This window comes from Colletotrichum fioriniae, assembly GCF_027942845.1.
Source record: "Colletotrichum fioriniae strain IMI 355084 chromosome Unknown scaffold_5, whole genome shotgun sequence".
Classification (NCBI taxonomy): Eukaryota; Fungi; Ascomycota; class Sordariomycetes; order Glomerellales; family Glomerellaceae; genus Colletotrichum; species Colletotrichum fioriniae.
Genome location: NW_027076841.1, coordinates 1,859,965 through 1,880,248, shown reverse-complemented (window position 1 = coordinate 1,880,248; position 20,284 = coordinate 1,859,965). Strand labels below are relative to the sequence as shown.

The 20,284-nt window shown below is 51.9% G+C and overlaps 3 protein-coding genes across 3 annotated transcripts; all 3 read right to left on the bottom strand.

The window, feature by feature from the left end:
- Positions 1-7,928: 7,928 nt before the first annotated feature.
- On the bottom strand, positions 7,929-9,311 carry N0V96_005181 (uncharacterized protein; the record flags this gene model as incomplete). The annotated part of the gene is made up of 2 exons (XM_053191345.2): positions 7,929-8,124; positions 8,194-9,311. The coding sequence occupies 2 exons, from the start codon at positions 9,309-9,311 to the stop codon at positions 7,929-7,931; spliced, it is 1,314 nt and encodes a 437-aa protein (XP_053051328.1).
- A 793-nt stretch (positions 9,312-10,104) lies between these two features.
- ICL1 (isocitrate lyase 1) lies at positions 10,105-11,874 on the bottom strand (the record flags this gene model as incomplete). The annotated part of the gene is made up of 3 exons (XM_053191344.1): positions 10,105-10,462; positions 10,527-11,422; positions 11,488-11,874. 3 exons carry the CDS (start codon positions 11,872-11,874, stop codon positions 10,105-10,107), a joined length of 1,641 nt encoding a protein of 546 aa, XP_053051327.1.
- Positions 11,875-14,110: 2,236 nt separating this feature from the next.
- On the bottom strand, positions 14,111-16,631 carry NTH1_1 (alpha,alpha-trehalase nth1; the record flags this gene model as incomplete). The annotated part of the gene is made up of 5 exons (XM_053191343.1): positions 14,111-14,258; positions 14,312-16,053; positions 16,127-16,251; positions 16,320-16,383; positions 16,488-16,631. 5 exons carry the CDS (start codon positions 16,629-16,631, stop codon positions 14,111-14,113), a joined length of 2,223 nt encoding a protein of 740 aa, XP_053051326.1.
- Positions 16,632-20,284: the final 3,653 nt, after the last annotated feature.

The following is a 20,284-nucleotide window of genomic DNA, read 5'->3' as shown; positions in this document are numbered from 1 at the left end:
ATAGATACTTTCTTACCGCACGGAGCTTTGACAAAAAAATGAGTAAACACTTTCGAAGAATAACGTACACCATGTGAATGTCATAAGACCCACATAAATGTATTGGGGAAGATTTTCGGCACTTCAGTTTAGCCTTGAAGCCAACAGACAGCGCCTGATTAAGGTAAAGTATTTGGTATGTTATTTGGTGATGTGAGAAAGATGCCTCTGCTGAGAAGTTGTCCCTCTATGTTTTGCTATTCCATGATCCATGAGTTCCACCAAACCCCTCCACATACTCAAACGTTCGCTCCCCATAACAGAAGTTGCATCTCCCGCTCCAGAGGCTCCAGCACGCCATTTTGGACAGATTGTAGAAACTGGCCATCTTCGAGGGATGCTGTGGGATCAAGGTAGCTTTGCAGACAGTACGTTATTGCGCTCGTAAAGCCGTTAGACAGGTTTCCGAGCCGCACCTGCGTGTCAAGCCACCTCCCTGCCGTAGATAAATCGGTTCCGACGTTTACCTCGCCGTTTGGGCCCAAATCTTCTGGCTGTCTGAGATGTTCAATTGGCTTCCCGCAGCTCATCTCAAGTAGCATGACGGCAAGAGCGAGCATGTTCTTGCGATCTGGTGATGGTTCATATGGCGCCGTCGCCGAGACAGGTGTATCTTTTGTGCCATGTTAGCTCATTATAGCTTTAGGGCTTGATATGACGCATGTGCCCACTGCAATACCCGGGATGGATGATCTTACCCGAGGAGTATAAGCATGTTAAGTAGGGGTGTTTTATGTCTATCGTCAAGTTGTCTTCTTGATGAGAGCGTATGAATGCAATATTCTCCCCGTTCCACGCTTGATGAAGCCATGGGGTTTCGCCAAGTTGCAGAAGAGATGAAGCAAGTGTTATAGCCAAGCAGTAGAAGTCTGCCAAAACATACTCCTTGCGCTTCAATGTTTGAAGATACTGGCTCAGAGTCATATGATTGTCGATAAGGTGGCATTCCTCAGACTTCACGTCATACATCCCTCGCATGACGTTCGCTGAGTCGATGGCGAAACCGACACTCGGATGCAATGCCTCTTCCATGGCCATACATATATCTTGAATCTCGGCCGTGTTGGATCTCAAGGCCTCGTTTAAGCCATGCCTGATATCCGCAACAGAGAATTTGACTTTCGGAGTGTTGTGTGAACTGTGAACAGCGTCAGTTTCTGTATGTATGAGGAAGCTTTGAGGTGGGTGTGCCGAATACCTCGAGATAGCTACAGCATCGTCATCAACCTGGAATTCGGTATCAAGCCAAGCCATCACCGTGACCCGCCAAAGCGAGACACCAAAACGGTCCCTTTTCCCCACGTCACTGAGCGCGCCACGGCGATTCTTTCTCTTTTTTCGGATCAGTCGTTGCTCGAGAAGCAGCCCTGCCTGGTGGCAATCATGATCTGCACACCACCTCCTGTGGAGACCTTCGTGAACTCTTGACGCGTTGGCCCGAATACTGGTTAAGGGTGCAACGAATTGTATTCGCGCCTTCAGACTTTCGTCCCCGTCGTGAGTACTGGAGTGAATCTTTTCGGCCTTCTCCAGGAAAACTGCGAGTCTCTCGTTGCAGCCCTTGAGCTGCTCCAGCTTCTCGTTGACAGCGCGTCTTTTCATTGTAAAGGCTATGCGCTCTTTGAACTCGAACTTTCTCCGTCGGCCAGCTGGATCTGGCCTGGGTGTGTTTGCATAGACTATTGCCTCTAAACCCTCGTTGCTAACCTATAGTGTTGCATCAGCCTTGTGAAAAAAAAAACAGATATTGATGAGGTTCAGGTAGTCGAACCTTGTCTGACCCTGTGATATTCAGATTGGCGGCTATGGCTATCATAATTGAAGCCATCTCTGTGACAGTGTCCATTGATGGATTGTAAGCCTTGCCCAGGTCCCTTTTCAAGTCGGCAACGAGCTCCTTCGACTTCCAAAGCTCATTTTGGGGATCCGCAACCATTTCTAGGAGGTCGTCATTTGTTACCGTTCTCCTGAGTAATAACTCCAGGTTCATCTCAAATAGTGTATGTTCCATATAAAGTTTTCGAATCATCTGCGAGAGCTGCCCTTTCCACTGGAAGAATGCTTTTGCGGGCTCGGTGATGTGTTCGTAATGCTCCAAGGCTGAAATTACGAGAGGCACAGCCCCAAGGACAAGACCGGCAATCTCTGCCATTCCAATGCTGTTGATGACGAACGGATGCCTGCTGTCTCTCTTATTCTGCGCGTAGCGGGGTTTTTTTCAAAAAAAAAAATTTCAAAGATTGAGATGGTCAGCAAACATGGCTACCCATTGCTTTTCGCTGCACGTCCAGTCAGCTTGCATGAGTAGACAAGAAGCCTGAGCTAGATTGGCTACAGGTGCAGCCTTGAAATTCTCGCAGCTAGGTTCATAATTGGACCTTGGGAAGGAGGGGTTGTATGACAGGAGTTTGCCCAAGAAGTATTTCCTTACCCCTCTTCTTGTTCATTGCACTCATTCGTGTGAAGCTGCAACTGGACACGTCCGGCAAATAGTCGTGCCACAACTTGCTCGCAGCTTGCTTCCAGAATGCCATCAGAAAATCTCAGTCGTTCATAAACCAGATGATAAAGCCGGCATGTCAGAGTATGCGCGCAAATCTGTGGCACTCATATCTAGAAAATGCTAACAAGCCGTATGGTGTCGAATCACCGAATTGAGGGTTCACTATAGCAACTCTACCGTCAATTCTACGCAACGACGCCGAAAACTTGAATACTGTTAAGTCTTTCAATACTTCTGGCTCACTTCGAGGGGCAGGATTCATGTGGACACCTTGGTCGAGAAGGGATATCATCAGAGCTACTCACTTAAGCTTGACCAAGCTTGATCGATTTCGCAAAAATGTCTTCTCAGTCCCCTGCACCATTGATGGAAGCGGCACGATCGGTCATAGAATCCTTCGATGTTCTAGTGTTCAATATGGAACATGCCGATGAGAGGTTTCGAAAGCAGATATCTCCTCTCGCCATCAAGAACCAGTTCGATCGGTTCAAACTCTGGGCAGCAAACCTTGGAGCACTTAACCATGGGCGAGCATCACTGGACTTCCGCTTGATGGATTATTCTCTCATGAAATCTACACTGTTAAAGTTCTTGAACGAATTAAGACTTGTGATATCAAAAAGTGAGTTGTGCTGCGAGTTTGTTGCTTCTCCAACGTTTCCTATCTGCTTTTACAAGTGTCCACCCCCCCTCTTCTTTGACGACACTGTACTGATTGGTACTTCTAGGCAGCGGAATGGCACAGGGATCCAGATTACCGTTAGAGGAAGCTTTGGCACAAGATTCAGGCGAAGCTTTGGAAGACTTCAGCGATAGTGATAGCTCAAGCAGCGGAAACACTGACAGAGCTTTCAGTAACCGGACTGAGCTGGGGCAAAACGCAAACGAGACAAATCAAATCCTATCGTCTTTGATGAAGGCTTCCTTCAAGATCAGACAGCCTGTGAGCAGGACGGCACAGCTTCAACACAAGGCCTTCAACCATGAATTATCAGTCCGTATCGATGACACAAGTACTGGCGATCTTTTGATGGCATATTCCGACTTTGACCGGCTCCACGTCGAGGAGATGTTCCGGCAATTCCGGAAATACACCATTGAGATGGATCCCAGATCGGCTTTCCGCGTCTCACAGCGTCTTGGGGAGTCGGGGCATTACCATGATAATCTAGACCGGCAGCTGATAGATCGTTGGAGCAAATCCATTACTAATCGACGGCGCTTCTTCTCCTACTGGAAAAGACACGCTTTCAAATTGTCTAGAGCAGCGCCGCTTGAGAGGGCAGAGGATAAGCACGTTCCCCTGAGGCAATTCATTCTTGCCACTAAGCAACCCAATGTTCAACGCCCCTCAGAGGTACAAGGTTCTGCTTCCCAGATTCAAAGAGCAGAGAACTCTGTAGGGCCTACTTGGGTATCAGAAACGGACGCAACAAAATATGAAGAGAATATGGACGATCACGACACGATGTCGACTGTATCGTATGCCTCAACAGCACTCGACATTGGTGGCAGCACGAGTAGACTTCCACTTCCTCCTTCCGTAATCATAGGGCAGCATGAGTTTCTCTGTCCGTACTGCCATGTGCTTTGCCCCTCCAAAGAAGCCAAAGGCAAGCGTTGGAGGTAGGTATTTCCCCTCTACGAAGCGCGTTTTCCCGGCCAACTTTTCCATAGAGAACACATTCGCCATGATCTTCAGCCATACATGTGCACTTATATTGATTGTGCCGATGCAGATGTCATGTTCATAAATAGAGCGTCGTGGACGGAGCATGAGTCGCAAGCCCACCGCCGCATTTGGCGTTGCTTCGAACATGGTATGCAGTTCAGTTCGCAGGACTCATTGACAGCACATTTAGAGAGCTTTCACTACGACCTGGGCGTGACTCAGATCCAAAGTATCTCAGGACTCTCTATCGTCAGTAGAGATGACGAACGAAAAGCTTGCCCGTTCTGCTTGTCGTTCGGGCCTTTCAAGAAAGACTTGGTCAACCATATGGCATTTCATATGGAAGAACTTGCTACTTTTGCTATATCAAGAAGCGCTGGAGAGAAACCCGAAGGAGATTCTCTTGGGACCAACTCTGGCGCCACGATTGGCGATCGATCTGCCGATTCTCTGAGATCCGCTGGTCTAGATTTCTCGCACGAGGATTTGGCGAAGTCTCATACAAGTAGTCAGGTGCGCTTGAGTGAGAAAACAGGGCCTGACGGTGCCCCGTCTTCAAACGCGCCCGAAAACATCGTAAGAGAGTCGGATTCAGACATCTGGAATTTCGATTGGCTCAAGATCGACGACCATGAGGCCTCAAGGGATGTCTTCTTTAGGCGATGGCACTCTGGCACTTTGGCTTGGTTCTTAGCTTCGGTCGATTTTAAACTTTGGTCATCTGGAAAGGGGCGACTGCTTTTCATTCATGGTGTACCCGGCGTAGGAAAATCAGTCCTAGCCTCAGTCGTCACCCACTCTCTTGAGAACGCCGTCCAACTTGGAGTCGCCACACTCTTTTGCTACAGCGAATCTACGACAAATACGGAAGAGATTCTTTTACTCAGCTTGCTGAAACAGTTAAGTCGAAGTATTTCGAGTCAGCCTGGGAAATCCCTCCCCTTGTGGCAAAAGACAAAAGACTCGCCGAGTCATCTGGAACTACTAGAAGCCCTCAAAGATGTTGTGGCTGGATTCGAAAGGGTGCACATCATTGTCGACGGACTCGATCAACTCCAAGATCACACACGCATGTCCCTTTTGAGATCACTAAAGAAACTCAATGACCAGGAAGTTGGCGTCTTGATAACCTCAAGAACGATTCCGCATATGTTAAGAGACATGGAAGGTTGGCCAACTATCGCCTTCAACAGCAAGGCCGACGACGTACGTTTATGGGTTCGTGAAGGAAAATCAACATTCCGTCCACAAACACCATCGGACATTGCGCACGTTGATGACCAAGTAGTCCGATTTTCCGAAGGAGTGTAAGTGTTTGACAATTCTAAATGCAATATTGGCTTTGAATCTCACAGGCATAGGTTTCTCTTCGCAACCTTTTACCTCCACCTACGGGGCATGACGGACTCCACGTGGGATAGATGGGATGCAGATCCATTGAACCACTTCTACGCAAGCCAAATGGATAGAGTTGTGCATTCTCAACACCCAGAGCTAGCCGTGAAACTATTGGGCTGGGTCGCCCTTTCTATGAGAGCAATTACAACGACGGAAGCTCAGGCTATGTTTGCATTCATGGACAATATTTGGCCTACCAACACATCGCCTCGACCATCTCTGGATAGCATCATATCATCCTGCGCTGGGCTCCTTATAGTATTTTCACAGCACAGGCCTTAAACACTTCTTTGAAAACCAGGAAAAATGGTTTTTGAACGTCGCTCGTGAACAGGCAGAGCTGTGCTGCAAATATCTTTCGCTTGACGCGTTCGAAAGTGGAGCATGCTCGACACTGACCGAGTACAAGATGCGCCTACAGTCGCATCCTTTCTATGAATACGCAGCTCTTCATTGGGGAAGAAACGCAGTCACTGCCTTCATGCGCCTTAAGGATCCCAGAAAGGTCAAGGCCAGCAGAATTTACAAGACTGTTAAGCGCTTATTTGCGAGCGAGGCCAAGTCAAAAGCGGCCTATCAAGCTCTAACGGCCAACGAAGAAAGTCTTGGAGAGCCACCTCCGAAAAGATGGGTCAATCTTCACCTGTCGGTGTTGTTTTCATTCCAGCAAATCGTGACCGAGATCCTTCCCGAGGTTGCAAGACATCCCGACTTCTTGCGAGATGGGTCCAAAGCCAGGCTGATTTTTCTAGCCTCGATAAGCGGGAACCCAGTCATTCTTGAACAGCTCCTACAATTCATGGTCACCAATACTCCTAGAATATTGGGGAGGACTCTGTCCCCTGGCGAGATGGCAGTTGAATTGAAGCTGGGCCAAGTCCTTCACATGGCTGTCCGGTCTGGTCAACCAGACGTCGTTGAAACTCTGCTCAATTTTCACGCGAACGAAGATGTTCAGGGTAACCAAGAGAACTTACTGTGCTTAGCGGTCGAGTATCAATACCACGACATTGTGTTCGCTCTTTTAAAGGCTGGTATAAGTCCCAATGCAGCAAATTCTCTGCAAAAAACGCCACTGGGACTAGCAATTGAACGAGGCCATGAAGATAGAGTTCGTCTCCTGCTATCTCACGGAGCGGACCCGAATGTCTCGAGCAGTTACGACGAAACGCCTCTATCCGAGGCTGTAATAACAGGCAAAAGAAGTATCATCAGTGTTCTTCTCGGGTACGGGGCCAAACCAAACGCAAGAACACCAGTAGGCCATACACTATTGGAGTTGGCTATTGCAATCAGAGATGCGAAAACTACTCGCTTGCTTTTGGGATATGGCGCGGATGCCAATGCTCAAAGTCTTGGTGGGACGCCTCTTGTGTTGGCGGCTAGAGGAGAGGGCCTGGAGGAGATAGTCGACAACCTCTTGCATAGAGGAGCTGATCCTGATCTCCCAGACTCTTCAGGCAGGACGGCTTTGAAAATCGCATCTGGCAGCGGAAACAAAACTACAGAAATCATTCTTACCAAGTTCAAGGAAAGTATGGCCGCGAAGAGGGAGGACCTAACATTGGGGGTCTTATCGGCGGCGAGCAATAACCTCGAAGAACATCTTTTTGATCTCTTAGTCGAGGGTGGCGACGCCAACCAAGGCAATTCACTGTACGTGGCCTCGGAGAAGGGATTCTCAGCCGTCGTGAATGCACTTTTGATGCATGGCGCGGACCCGAATGCCGCGGGACCAGATGGAACGCCGCTGGTGATAGCCGCTAAGAACGGGTATCTGGGCGTAGTGCACGCGTTGATAGCATGGGGAGCTCGTCTGGAGGAGGCGGATATCAACGGGAAGTCTGCTCTGTCTCATGCGGCTCAGAGAGGCCACTTGTCCATCGTGAAGCTTCTCTTCGAGTCTGGTGCGAGGGAGGATAAGCGCGATCTACATGGAAATCTGCCCGCAGATCTTGCTCTCCAAAGCGGTCATCTTTCAACCCGGCGTTTTCTCCTTGAACTCAATTACCTTCAAATTTCAAGGCCAGGACGTTTTCCCAAGTACTTGGAAAGAGTCGACCGGTGGGTGATGGCAAATAAAGGAGGCAGCAGTCAAGGTGAGATGCCTACTTTTCGAATTAGCGCATTCACGGGCGAAGAAGTTCGCTTTCGGTCGAACGAACCGGAAGGCGCCGGCTTCTATGACGAATACTAGGTGGAATGTTGAGAGCACTGTCTTGGACTTTTGGCACGAATTACGACTTATACTGCAAGATTAATCAGATGTGAATATATATTTTAGAAAAGAAATAGTGAACAAGGGAATCGCTCGTTCTACAACTTGGACTGCTCCTGTACCGAAAGCTTCCGGAGCAACGGCCCAGCACGGCTACCATCTCCCGAGAACCCAAACGGCTCCTCACTGCTCGTGGGTCGTCTCAGCCTCCATTTCTGTCGCAACGTCGTAGACGGCCTGCGCTCGAAGCTATCAGCGACTTGCGGACCAATGGCCGGAAGGAACTTGAAAGCACTGTTTCCTCAATGTTAGCAAAAAAGCACCAAACCAGCGGTGAACCCCGAAGGAGAAGAAGATACTCACTGTCCAGCACCACCAGTCGCAAAGAACAAGCCCTCGAAATCAGGATGATAGTCCGCGATAAAGTCTCCCTCGGGGGTATCAGTGTACCAGCACATCCTCTTATAACACCACTCCCTCTCCGCAAACTCGGGGAAGAACAACCTCACGCCCTCCCTCAAATCCTCGTCCGCGTCCTGCGGCAAATACCCAGACGCGGCATTACTCTCCCTCAACCTCGGTGTCGAAATCGTCCTCTTCCCAGCTCCGCCCTCCTCAACCTCAACCTCGGTCGCGAACCCCCACCCGTGCCTCGCAAGCTTGAGCAAGTTCGTCCCGGGCGTCGGCGGGAAGCAGAACACGCCCGTGCTCATGTTGATCATGACGGGCATGTCCTTCACCCTCTCCGCCTCCTCGGCCGAAAGCTGGATGAAGCCCACGGGCTGGCCCGAAGCCGACATGGCGTGTCCCATGCCAGGGATAATGCGGTTCGTCCACGCCCCCGTCGCGAGAACAATCTTATCCGCCGACAACGTCGTCCCCGCCGCCGTCTTCACGCCCGTGACCCTCTTCCCAGATCTCTCAAGCGAGACGACAGTCCCGTGCCGGCCCGTGACAAACGACACGCCCGCAAGGGTACACCGCCCCGCGAGCGCCCGAATCGCCCCCGCGGCATCAGCCCACCCACCAACAGCATTCAACGTGGCCGTGAAATCCTTCAAGTCAGCCTGCACGCCCTTATACCGCTTCTTCACCTCCACATCCACCAGCGGCGGCGCGTAAAACTCCTTGGCCGGCCTCCCGCCGCTCTCCCACTTGCGGAACTTGTCAAAGTAGGCGCTGGGGCCCTCCCGCTCGTCGGCCATCATGACGAAGCCGGACTGGTGGTAGTGCGGGCCGAACAGCTCCGACGTCTGCCAGCCGTGTAAGGCGTCCGTGGCGAGAGTGGCGTAGTGCGGGTCTGCGTACTCTGTGCGGATGATGCGCGAGACGTCGACGGAGCTGCCGTCGGGGACGGGCGGGAGGAAGCGGTCTAGGACTGTGACGGAGGTGTAGCTGCGGTTCTTTGTGAGTTCGTAGGCGAGGGAGAGGCCGAAGACGCCCGCGCCGACGATGAGGACTGGCGAGTCTTTGGATGTCATTGTGTAAGATGTGGGGTTGTGATGAATGAGATGAAGTAAGTTGTGTGAAGATTGGGGAAACCCAGCTAGAGTTTCTCACTTTCTTTACCTCTACTTTCTACTTTGAGATGATAGAGATAGAAGAGTAAGCAAGGCGATTTTATTTCAAGATGAGTGAGCTCTTGACGATGTGCGACTCTCTCATGTTATACCTATCAACTTATCTCAACAATCTACGTCGGCGCAGAGTCCGATGGGATGAAGCTGGTGTGGGGACGGGCCGGTTTCCGTACCCACATTTGTCACCTCCAACAGCCGTGTGGGGGCTGCGTGGAGTTCATCGCAAGTAGCAAAGCAAATGAGAAAGGAGGATAACGTCTACAAAGGTGGGAACCGTTGGGGCCCGGATTTGCCAATCTGGTGGCATGCCGTCATGATCGGGCTTCCGGAGTCGGAGCTGTGGGGCCTAGAATTACGGGCCTCCCTGCAGGACAGGCTGGTTCGGTGATCCCCGTTTGTGGGTCCGGTCGGCTTCTGCCCGGGGGCCGCTTACCGTGTAGATACATCAGCTATTACTTCCCACTCAGAAGAAAGGCAGTAAACGACGAAACAACGGCATGCAGAACTATAGAGTAAAAGCGAACAATTCATAGACATGCTACCGACCCTAAACCCATTCTGAATAGGTACACCTGCCATCCAATAGAAACAACATCCTTGCGTCGTAAATACCTCGCATCCATTCTTCTTCTTCTTCTTCTTCTGCCTCTTCATACCCCGATGCATATCTCTCTCACCCTCATTTTCAATAAAATCAGTGGAACTGATCCTCCGTCACGCCCTTACCCATAGCAGCGGTACTGCTGATACCGCCAGTGACCATCTTCTGCAGCTCGTCGACGTACGTCGCGCCGCTCCACTTTTGGTGCTTGACGACGTCGACGCCCGAGTCCATCTCGGGCTCCTGCACGAGCTCGCCGTACGCGCGCATCCCTTGCTGGCTGTAAGCCTTGGCGAACTTGTCGCTGATGAGCGCCGTCGTGTGCAGGCCCGCCAGGGTGATGAACTGCCAGCAGTAGCCGAGCGACGCGAGGCGGCGGATGTACGTCTCCTGCTCGGCGCGGGGCATCGCCGTCTTCCAGTTGAAGGAAGGCGACAGGTTGTAAGCGAGCCTGGAGAAGAAGCAAAGTGTTAGTGAACCGGGAGTCTTTTTTCTCTAGCTGGAGTGTGGCTTACTTTTGCTCGGGCCACACGGCGTGGACACCCTTGGCAAACTCCTGCGCCTGCTTGAAATCGGGCAGCTTGCTCTCCATCCAGATGGCGTCGCAGTAGGGGGCATACGCGATGGCGCGGTTGATGGCGCAGTCGCAGCCGCCCTTGAGGCGATAGTAGCCCTCGCGCGTACGCGGGGAGTCCCAGTCAAAGTGGACATCGGCGCCGAGAATGCCCTTGGCAATGGCGCGCGCCTCGTTGTTGCTCTTGCCCTTGGCGCCAGCGGTGTACTTTTGAATCAGGCCGTCCTTGTTGGACAGGGGCGCAGCCTTGATGGCGTCGACGACGGCCTCGTCGAAGCGCTTGAGGTTGGCTTGCTTCAGCCAGTTGTCCTCAATGGCCTGGAGCTGGTCGCCCGTCTTGCCGGCCAGCTCGGCGGCGATCATGAGGTCGTTGAGGGGCTGGAGGCTGGGGTTCGTGGAGCCGAGGATGAAGGCGTGGTCGCGGGGGTCGATGTTTGTGCTGAGGAGGGTGGCGGCCTCGGCGTCGGTGCGGGCGACGGCGACGAGGTTGGAGCCCATGATGTCGGCCTGGGCGCGGATGGCGACGAGGCGGTTGATGTGCTCCTGAATGGGGACAAGGACCTTGCCGGCCATGTGTCCGCACTTCTTGGTGCCCGGGGCCTGATCCTCAATGTGGATGCCGGCGGCGCCCTTCTCGATGAAGAGCTTGGTGAGCTTCATGACGGCCGTGAGACCGCCGTGGCCCGTGTCGGCGTCGGCGATGATGGGTCTCAGGTAGTCGATGTTGGCGAGCTTGGCGCGAGCCTCTTTGGAGACGCTCAGGCGTTCCTGGCGCTGTTTCCGGTCGTGAAAGAGCTGGGCCATGAACAGGTGGGCGACCTTGTTAGGCACAGTGGTCTTTCAAGGGAGGTTAGTCAGGGAAATTTGCTAGGAGAATGGTCGTATGAAGGTCAATAGCTCACATAAGGGTAATCTGCCAGATCCGGGCCGGGCTCGTCCGAGGCCGAGGCCGTTGAGGATGATTGCCAACCAGATACGTAGACGGTGTCGAGGTACTTGGCCATCTGGGTGACCATTGTGGGCTCCAAGCAGCCGTAGGTGTAGCTGGCGTCCTTGTTCTTGAAGCGGTTCTCGAGAATCTCAAAGAGCTTCTTCGACTGGGCGTTACTCGGGTACTCAATCTTGAGGTGGCCTCTCTTGGAGACGATCTGCTCGGCGGTGAAGGATCGCTTGGTGTGTCTCCATCGCGGCTCGCTCCACCACTTCTTGACTTGCTCAACCTCCTTTTGGAACAAGTCATCCTCGATATTCGGGTCCACAGCGTTGTTGACCATGTTGCTGGCAGCCATGATGGGCAATCTGTAGCTTGAGACTTGTGGGAAAGATGACGCTAATCTGAGGGTTTGTAGCGTAGGAGATTTCTCGGCGACAATACGCTTCGAGATGGAGGGGTATATGGCAATCGAGGTTGGACAGGAATACCTAGATACTTGGCAGGCCAGGAACAAGGCAATGTAGCAGCAGACTAATGATGCTATTCACAACTCAATTGGCAAGTGATCAACGAGTTCGAGGGAAGAGATGATAGTGCTTGGAGGGGCAGAAGAGGAGGAGAAAGAAAGTCAATCTTGGAGGAGTCACAAGCAAAAAAAAAGAAGAGGTCACAGCAGAGCATAAGAATAAAGAAGCAAGTAGGCAAGCAGAAGCTAGGCCATGGCCGCCATCGGCAGTGTTCGGCCAAAAGGCGTTCCTGGACCAATCGTCTTACATCTGTTTCGAGGCTTGTACCTCTGACCTCTGGCCCAGGCCAGTTGAAGGACAGTGTGAAGAACGCTCTACGGGGTGAGGGTGACTCGCCCAGCCCTCCATTCGCCCAGCCAGTCACGTACGGTTGTAGGCATGGGCAAAGCATAAGGTGAGTGGTGTGTCTATGGTCCTTGGTAGGGCGAACGAAATCTTGGCTGGGTGCCAGGACCGTGGGTAAAACAAACCTCGGAAGCTGAAAATAGTTCGGAACAGGCTCCTGGAGTAAGTACCAAATACTTTTGAATGACCCTGCTTCTCCTCGTGGTCTGTTCCGTGGAGAGAGGAGGATAGGTAATGGTGGCGTCTTCTTGTCGGAGTGCCTGGTGTGGGGTAGCGGAATGAAGGCTCTCTGCTGTGAGTGAGTGACCGACTGACTGACTGATGGTCTCATAGTGTAGGTAGGAATACCGGTAGGTAGCGGAATGTCTGACAGTCAATCTGTAAGTGTGAAGACCAAGTACCTAGTGTGAGAAAGGGGTGACGTCGGGCGAGAGGTCTGGATTCGGCTCAAAGGGGAAGACGGATTTGGGGCGAAACGCAGCCAGTCTTTCCTCATTGCCGTCATTGGCCGAGTTGCCGAAGCTCCTTGCATGTCCCCCGCCGTGCCCCGCCATACCAATGCCCTCTCCCGCTACTGTACCGTACCGCCGTACCTGGGGGACGCTGGGCTCTGGGGAAAGTACAAGCAGCAGCACCAGCAACGCAGCCGGGCCATGGGAAAACATTCTGCAACCCGACTGCACGCAGTTCCCGTACGTCTGCCGGTCCCCGAGATTCTGCAACACCAAGTTCCGTCCGTCTGTCATTTGTATTCGATGCTCCGGTCTATCCTTTTGCTTTTTTTTGCTCTATGAAAGTAAATTGCGAAACACAAAACCCGTCTGGCACTTCAGAGAGTACAAAGGTCGAAGCTGCTGTCAAATCTCCCCCAAATCTGTTGCGCGGGGTAGCGGCGGCTCTCGAGCATGTGAAGAAACTGTGCCTGAGTCGGCAGCCATTCCATTGGCGTCGGCTTAACCCAGAGCTGATCACGCTTCCTGGCGTGCGTCACACTTCCTGGCCTCAGCTTCTCCAACTCGCGGGAAAGACTTGGAGAGATACCTCGGCCCTTTCGACACTGTACCTCTCGCCGAATCCAGCCGCCGTTGCGAAGATGCTTCCGGAATCTCCCTACCCTCCTCCTCAAGTCATTCAATACCTACCGGTAGTATCCTCCATTACTGTCAGTCACTGTGTCACATGTCCTGTCTTCATACCAGGTTACCTCACACCACGCACCACAAGCCAGCCTCTTACCACACCTCTTGAAGCTCATTGAGGCTTGATCAATCTGCTGTCACGGAACTTGTCCGATCGACACGTGCCGAACACATCCCTCCCCGTCACTTCGTCCCATATCACCATCTTGTCACGTCAACTTGTACAAGTTTGGATCGCATTGGGTGGATATCTGGTTTGGCTTTGCAGCCAGTCTAACCTCTTTCAACAGTCTACCAGACCCTGCCCATCCCTTCATTCGTGTCTCGATGCAGTCAACCTGCATGGTCATGCATCTTCCATTTAACGTCAAGTCCTTTGCAAACTCCTTTCCCAACCTCCAATATCCGACGTGCCGCGGCAAGATGTGAGAGCAAATGCAGACCCCTCTCGAGGCCAATCCAATTCGACCCAAGACTCGACAACAGGTCCTGTACCGTTTTTACCAGCTTTTCGTCGTGCTTTTCATGGCCCATCGTATGCGTTATGTGTAGCTTCGTCTCCCGACCACGATAGAGTCACTCAGAGAAGCTCGGCAAGCTGCTTCTCATTGTTCTCTTCGACGGCCTTCACAAAGGTCTCGTAAGGGGTAAGCGTTCCGAGAGCACGGCGCATGTGTGCATTGACGATTTGCAGTCCGTACACATAGCTTGCGTTGACCCATCCGAATCTAGTCTTTGTTAGCAGAGTCGTCACGGAATATCACAGACACAGACGACATACCCTTCCTTAGCGACACCCTTGAAATCAAGGCCCTGGTTACCGTACTCGGCATCGACCCTGTGAGGATCAATTGGTCGAGTAACGTCGTACTTCTCGACGACCACTCCGTTGAAGTCAACAAAGGCCTTGGTCATCATGAACAGCCACTTGTATGCCAGACGCTCAGCCTCCTCGTTGAAACTGTATCGGACAAGTCCAGTCCAGGCAAGCATCTGCTGAGGAGCCCAGCCATAGGGATAATCCCACTGGCGGTTAGGCCGCTCCAGGCCAACTTCACCACGGGACTTCTTCGTGCCCGACAGCAGACCGCCGACAGCCTCGAACTTGGGCAGGGCCTGCTGGACCATGGCTGCCGCTTGCTTGGGAGAGGCCACGCCTGCCCACAAGGCCCAGAAAGTGGTGCAACTTTCATAGTCACACTGCTCCTTCTTGGCGGTATTATAGTCGAAGTACATACCCGCCTCCTCGTTCCAGAGGTACTTGTCAATGGCGAGCTTTCTGCGCTTCGCCCGGCGGTCCCAGATTGCTGAAGTAACCACTTCGCCAGCTTTGAGCGGTCCAACAGCGAATTCGTCAGGGATGACAAGCTTATCGTTGAAGACATTCCGGATGGTGCGAGCAATGTCAGTCTCGTACTTGAAGAGAAGCGAGTTCAGGTCAATGGTCGCAAGATCGGCGCAGATCTTCTCCAGTCTGTAGGAGGTGTCGTGGCCAGACTCACGCACAGCTCGGTCGTGCAGGAAGTAGTCGTCCAACTCCGGCTCCTTGATCTTGCCGTGGTTGTAGGCTTGGACGAACTCCTGCCAGGTGATGCCATGCTTCTCGGCATAGGGCTCGAGAATGTGGACAAAGTGGTCTGCTTCCGTCTCGGGGGGGACACCCAATCCTTCAGGTCGGTATCTCGAGAGACCAGTCACCGGGTCCAAACGCGGCTCAGCGACCCAGACACTGTGGTACTCCTTGATAGCGGCAAGCATAGACGTGCGAAGGAATTCCTTGGCATCGGGCTCATGCTTGATCTTCTCGTAGACGCGGAGGGCCATATCGGTGAGGAAGGGGGGCTGAGAACGGCAGAGGTAGTAGGAGCGAGTGGCGTTGAGGATTTTGCCGTAGTGACGGATACAGAAACAGAAGTTCTGCACCATCGACTTGGCGAGATGGACTTTGTCGTTAACCAAGAGACCAAGGGACTCCATGTAGCTATCCCATCCATAAAGCTCGTTGAAGCGTCCGCCCGGCACCACAAAGGGCAGGCCCCTGAGTGTGTCCTCGCCCGTCTTGGGATCCTTAATCTTCTCCATCTCAACGGCGAGAAGGCCAGGCTTGGCATTCATATCGCGAACGAGCTCAGGAGTGATGACCTCGGGAAGTCTGACAACATCCAATCGGATCTCTGGGCGGTCGTGAGCCACCTTGGTGTAGAAGTCGAACTGTTCCGGAGCTCCAACGGGCACATAGATACGCGGACGCGGGTCATCGGTCCAGTCCTTGGGATCTTTCGCTGCAATCTCCACGGTCGAAGCATCAATTCTTCTCGTCAATCCCTCCCAGAAATGGTCTTTGATCAGTCTCGACAATCGGTTCACGGGGTTCTCGTTCAGGCGGCCCTCGTCAAGGATGATTTGTTTGCGGCCGTATTGTTGAGCAAGCGACAACTCTTGCAGCAGGTTGGAAAGCATGTAGGTTCCTCGAACATCGAAACGGTTGTGACCCGCGGAGGCAGCGGTTCTTAGGGACCAGACCTGGGTCACATCAGTATTAGATATGTTGTCTCCTCCTAGGTAGTGGGCGACGGCAGTGGGGCTGTATGCATACCTTAGGACCATTGTCCTCAATAGTGATTTGCATGTTTCCATCGGTATCTTCTTGAGCCTGCAAGCTCTTGAGCGTCTCATCTACTTGAATGAGGAACTTTCGGTTCGCAAGGATGGAGGATTCGTCTAGAGGATGCGTAGGTCAGCACATCAGCAGCCCAGAGTAACAGAGCTGTCAGCAGAAATGAACTGACCGTGACTGCCTCTTCGGAAGGGCTCGCGAAGTCCCATGCGCTCGAATTGCTGGAACAAGCTGTTCTAAAACATAACAACAAGTAGAATTAGCATCTACTACCATTGGCCCCCAATGGGTGACAAGAAGCGGTCAGGCGTGCGGTATCGGCGGGCGGTGGACAACGTACCTGTGAGTAGGTTCTGGTGCGAGGTCCAGCACGGTTGACATGGCGCTCCTCTGAGGTATAGTAGGTTTTCGCATCGTCGAAGACACCATTGCCTTGGTCTTCGCTGCCGCCGCGAGGACGGCGTTGACTCGTCGGAGAAGTCATTGTCCGCAGGTTAAGCGGGGTTGTTCGCGGCGATAGCTGGCGGTATGGGAAAGCGGAAAGACTTGAGTCAATTGCGTGTGATGGGAGAGGTAGTTCGCTGGATCGGTATCGAGCGAGGGTATACGCCGAGCTGGCCGGAGTCGAACTTGTAGGAGTATCGAACGAAAGGAAGGAAAAAAGATACTCGGCGATGTGAGAATTGGGGCGGTGTAGGGAGTTGGCTCGGTGAGAGAATGGGGGGAAATTGATGTGTGTAGGAATCCGTGTCACGAGGACCCCAATGTGAGTGGGAAGAGACAAGGGCGGCGCGCGGGATGTGTTGGCTGATGCGGTCTCAGGTCTTGAGCCAAGCAATCAAGGTACCTGCAAATGGCAGGCGCAACAGGCAGGAAAGTAGGTAGATGTAGGTGGGAGAGGTGTCGGACGGTACGGGTAGGTAGGGTTGCAGCTGAAGCAAGGTACACAGCTTCCTGCAGCTGACAGCCAACAAGTTAGCACCCTTTTGCTCTTTTGCTCTTTTTTTGGTACCTTACGTTTGCAGAATGTGCGCTTGTACTCGTACTATAATAGATGCTGCAACACTTTTTCTCCGACGTGGGACGGAATAGTTGTCGGAGATGCTAAAGTGAAGTTCGTTCGGGTAAGGTACTCTGTTGTGTCTGTGTAATTTTCTGTGTCGTCATAGGGAAAGAAGTCTAGAGCTACGTGAGCCTGTACAGATACCAACTGCACTCTTTCTCGTGTGAAATCCGGTTCCAATTCTTTAAATGGAGCCAAGTCGGGTCCCAATGACGCTATCGTGCCAGACGTTGCTTTTCCAGCGGTCTCCCCCACGCCCGGTCCCCCATCCTTCTCGCCTCGCTGCACGCTGTGGTGAGAGGTGCCGGGTAAGGCGTGGGCCAGGAGCCTCTGATCAGCCAATCAATCGTCTTCAGGTCATCTCCGACCCACCTGGCTCTCTCGATCCAACCAAGCCCGGCCTTTCTCCGCTCCAGCTCCTTGGGTCACGTGAATCCATCTGAACAGTCGGCCCAAGCTTTCCTTGTCCGCTGTATCCTGCAACACGCCAATTCGAGTTCACCAGTGATACTCGGGCAGAAGGACATTACAGAGCTCTAGACTCGCTTAGCTTATATGGCGCTCTAATTGAGCCTCATACAACATTCCTCAAGGGACTTGCATCTGCCTCCGTTGTCCGGTGGAACATGGCATAAGTTGGGGTAGGAATGCGTACCCCGCGGACTCTGAGACCTTTGAATATGGCGTCGCTTCATCCAGACTACGCCCCCTCCAAGAACTGTCAACGGAGATTCCGCCGCCGGGGCTCCCATCATTGCTTTTTTTCTTCTTTTTTTCTTTTTACACTTTCGTCAGCCAGCGATGACTATCCAATTTCCCCAAACACTCAACTCTCATTCCACCTCACCCCGCAATTCTATGCTGATATTCAGTCGCATCACAAATGACTTGCCGAGATATGCCAAGAGCACTCACTACTTGCTACCTTTCCAGGAACACTAGGAAGCTCGGAAGCAGCTGACATATAAAATAGAGGCTTCAGCAGTACATAAGTTCATCCTGGACAGTGTTCTTCAACATGCTGAAAGAGCAGTGTAGTTCTTCACCCCTCTCCCCCATCTGACGATGTCAATGAGGAGGAACTGGTCAAGACTCCAAGACTGTTATCAGCCTTCATCATTCGTATTCTGGTCATTGCGCTGGTGTAGGCTGTTTCAGATTACAGACATGAAGGAGGGCATTTGCTAATCACTTGACGCCCTCGGGATCCGAGGTAGGAAACCTAGCTTGGCTTACACGCACAGAGCTGCTAGTTCACTACACCACATTACTTAACAATAGTCACAGAATATATGGTGAACCGTATCCTAGACTACGTTATTGTTTTGAAAGGTAATGAAAACATACGAGTTAGCCCATGCGCAAACTTTGACTTTTAACTTTCTCTCAACCATGGTTGATGATGCCCTCACAACCAAGCGTTCGCTTATGCCAGCAGTGATATCTTTTGCACTGTCGAGTCATTGATCGCGAAAATCTCTCAAAATATTTGAGTAATTAGGCGTATGTTTGAGACCATGCCAAGCGTCTTTTCGTATTTCACCTCATTGTATCATGGTCCTTCATCAATGCCTCCAGCATCATGAACCAGCCAGGTCGTGTGGTCCCTCGCTCTAAGTCCGTATGTAATTAGCTTGGATAATCTCATTCAACGAGCCAGTCACCAGAATTCATGAATGCGGTTACTCAAACGGAAGCTTGAATGCTTTGGAATCATCATATATGAGGCCTGTCAACCGCATCGTATCTGGTCCCCCCACGTCGCTCAGGGCATCCATCCAGTTTCACTCATTTCTTGGCTGATGGCTCAAATTGGACCTCTGGCTAACCAAGTTTCCATAATTACCTCGTAATGCCTCAATGCCTCTCTAGTACCTCATGTACTTTCGGTGCCCGAGTGACATCTCATCGCTGCTGTAACCATGAAGTCTGGTACGTGTCTTGATCAAAGCCGTCAACGCCTGGTGGCGTGCGAGTAGCAAAGCTGCGAGATATGTCACACCGTCTTTTCGTCCAACTCCTAAGATGAAGGTATTATACACGACTACACAGGGGTGGCTTTCCGTAGTGAAGTGCCAGGTAAACAGGCCTTGACAATTGGCCCGCCACCAGTCTATCCGCCCATCAGGGTGAGATGCTTCATGACAGACGATTCAAACCTGCCTTAGCAACCCTTAGCTCATGGCAACATGTGGCCGTCAAAAGTACACGGATCATCGCTTTGATGACATGGTTTCCGCAAACTTGGCTACGGAAAAGGGTCCTATATTGTATAGAGTGATTCACTTGCAGAGTGATAACGCGAATATCGTCGAGTCGTTGCAAGTCAATACTGAGCTGAACATGATGACCTTGCCCCAAGCACGTAGTCAACTCGCTGCCCAGACTTGAAGGGGCTTCATGAATGCCAACAACTTACATTGTATGAGTGAACCATACACAGGAACACATTTCTGGATAGACCATGTCAAGGAGCCTAGCACCAGAGGGCTAGAGTTATCACGCAAGGGAATCATAAGTCTGGGACACTCTTGTGAGGAACACCATCTCCTGACGTCTTTATAGAAGAAAAGACGTCTATTGGATATGATCTCAATGTCTTGGTGGTCATCAAGGGTCTTCTTGCACAGCAAAGCCTTATCCCATCGCCATCCATGCTAGCTTTAACCTGGCGACTGTGGTGTGTTATCCGTCACTGGCAATCATCGAGAAGATATCCGTAAACGCTCTCAATCCCGTTGTATACTTCGATTCAGCACCTCATGAGTGTCTTCAAGAGCCACAGCGGTATTCTGTTCATTCAGCGACATGTACCTCATCAGGCAGAGTGGTCGATAGAGAATCTCATCATACTCACAAAACTCCTCCGGAACTGCCTCACCCAGCAATGGCCAGAGTGCAGCTAGTATGAAGTGGTTTAATTACAACAAATGCCATAGCATTAGTGGAAGTTACGATAAGCACACATATCAACTATCTATATCATGAGCCCACACTCAATGGGGTCAGGTGAGCATGAGAACCTCCTAAGAGAGAAGCATCATGGCACGGCACTAGAACCCACACTAATGGGA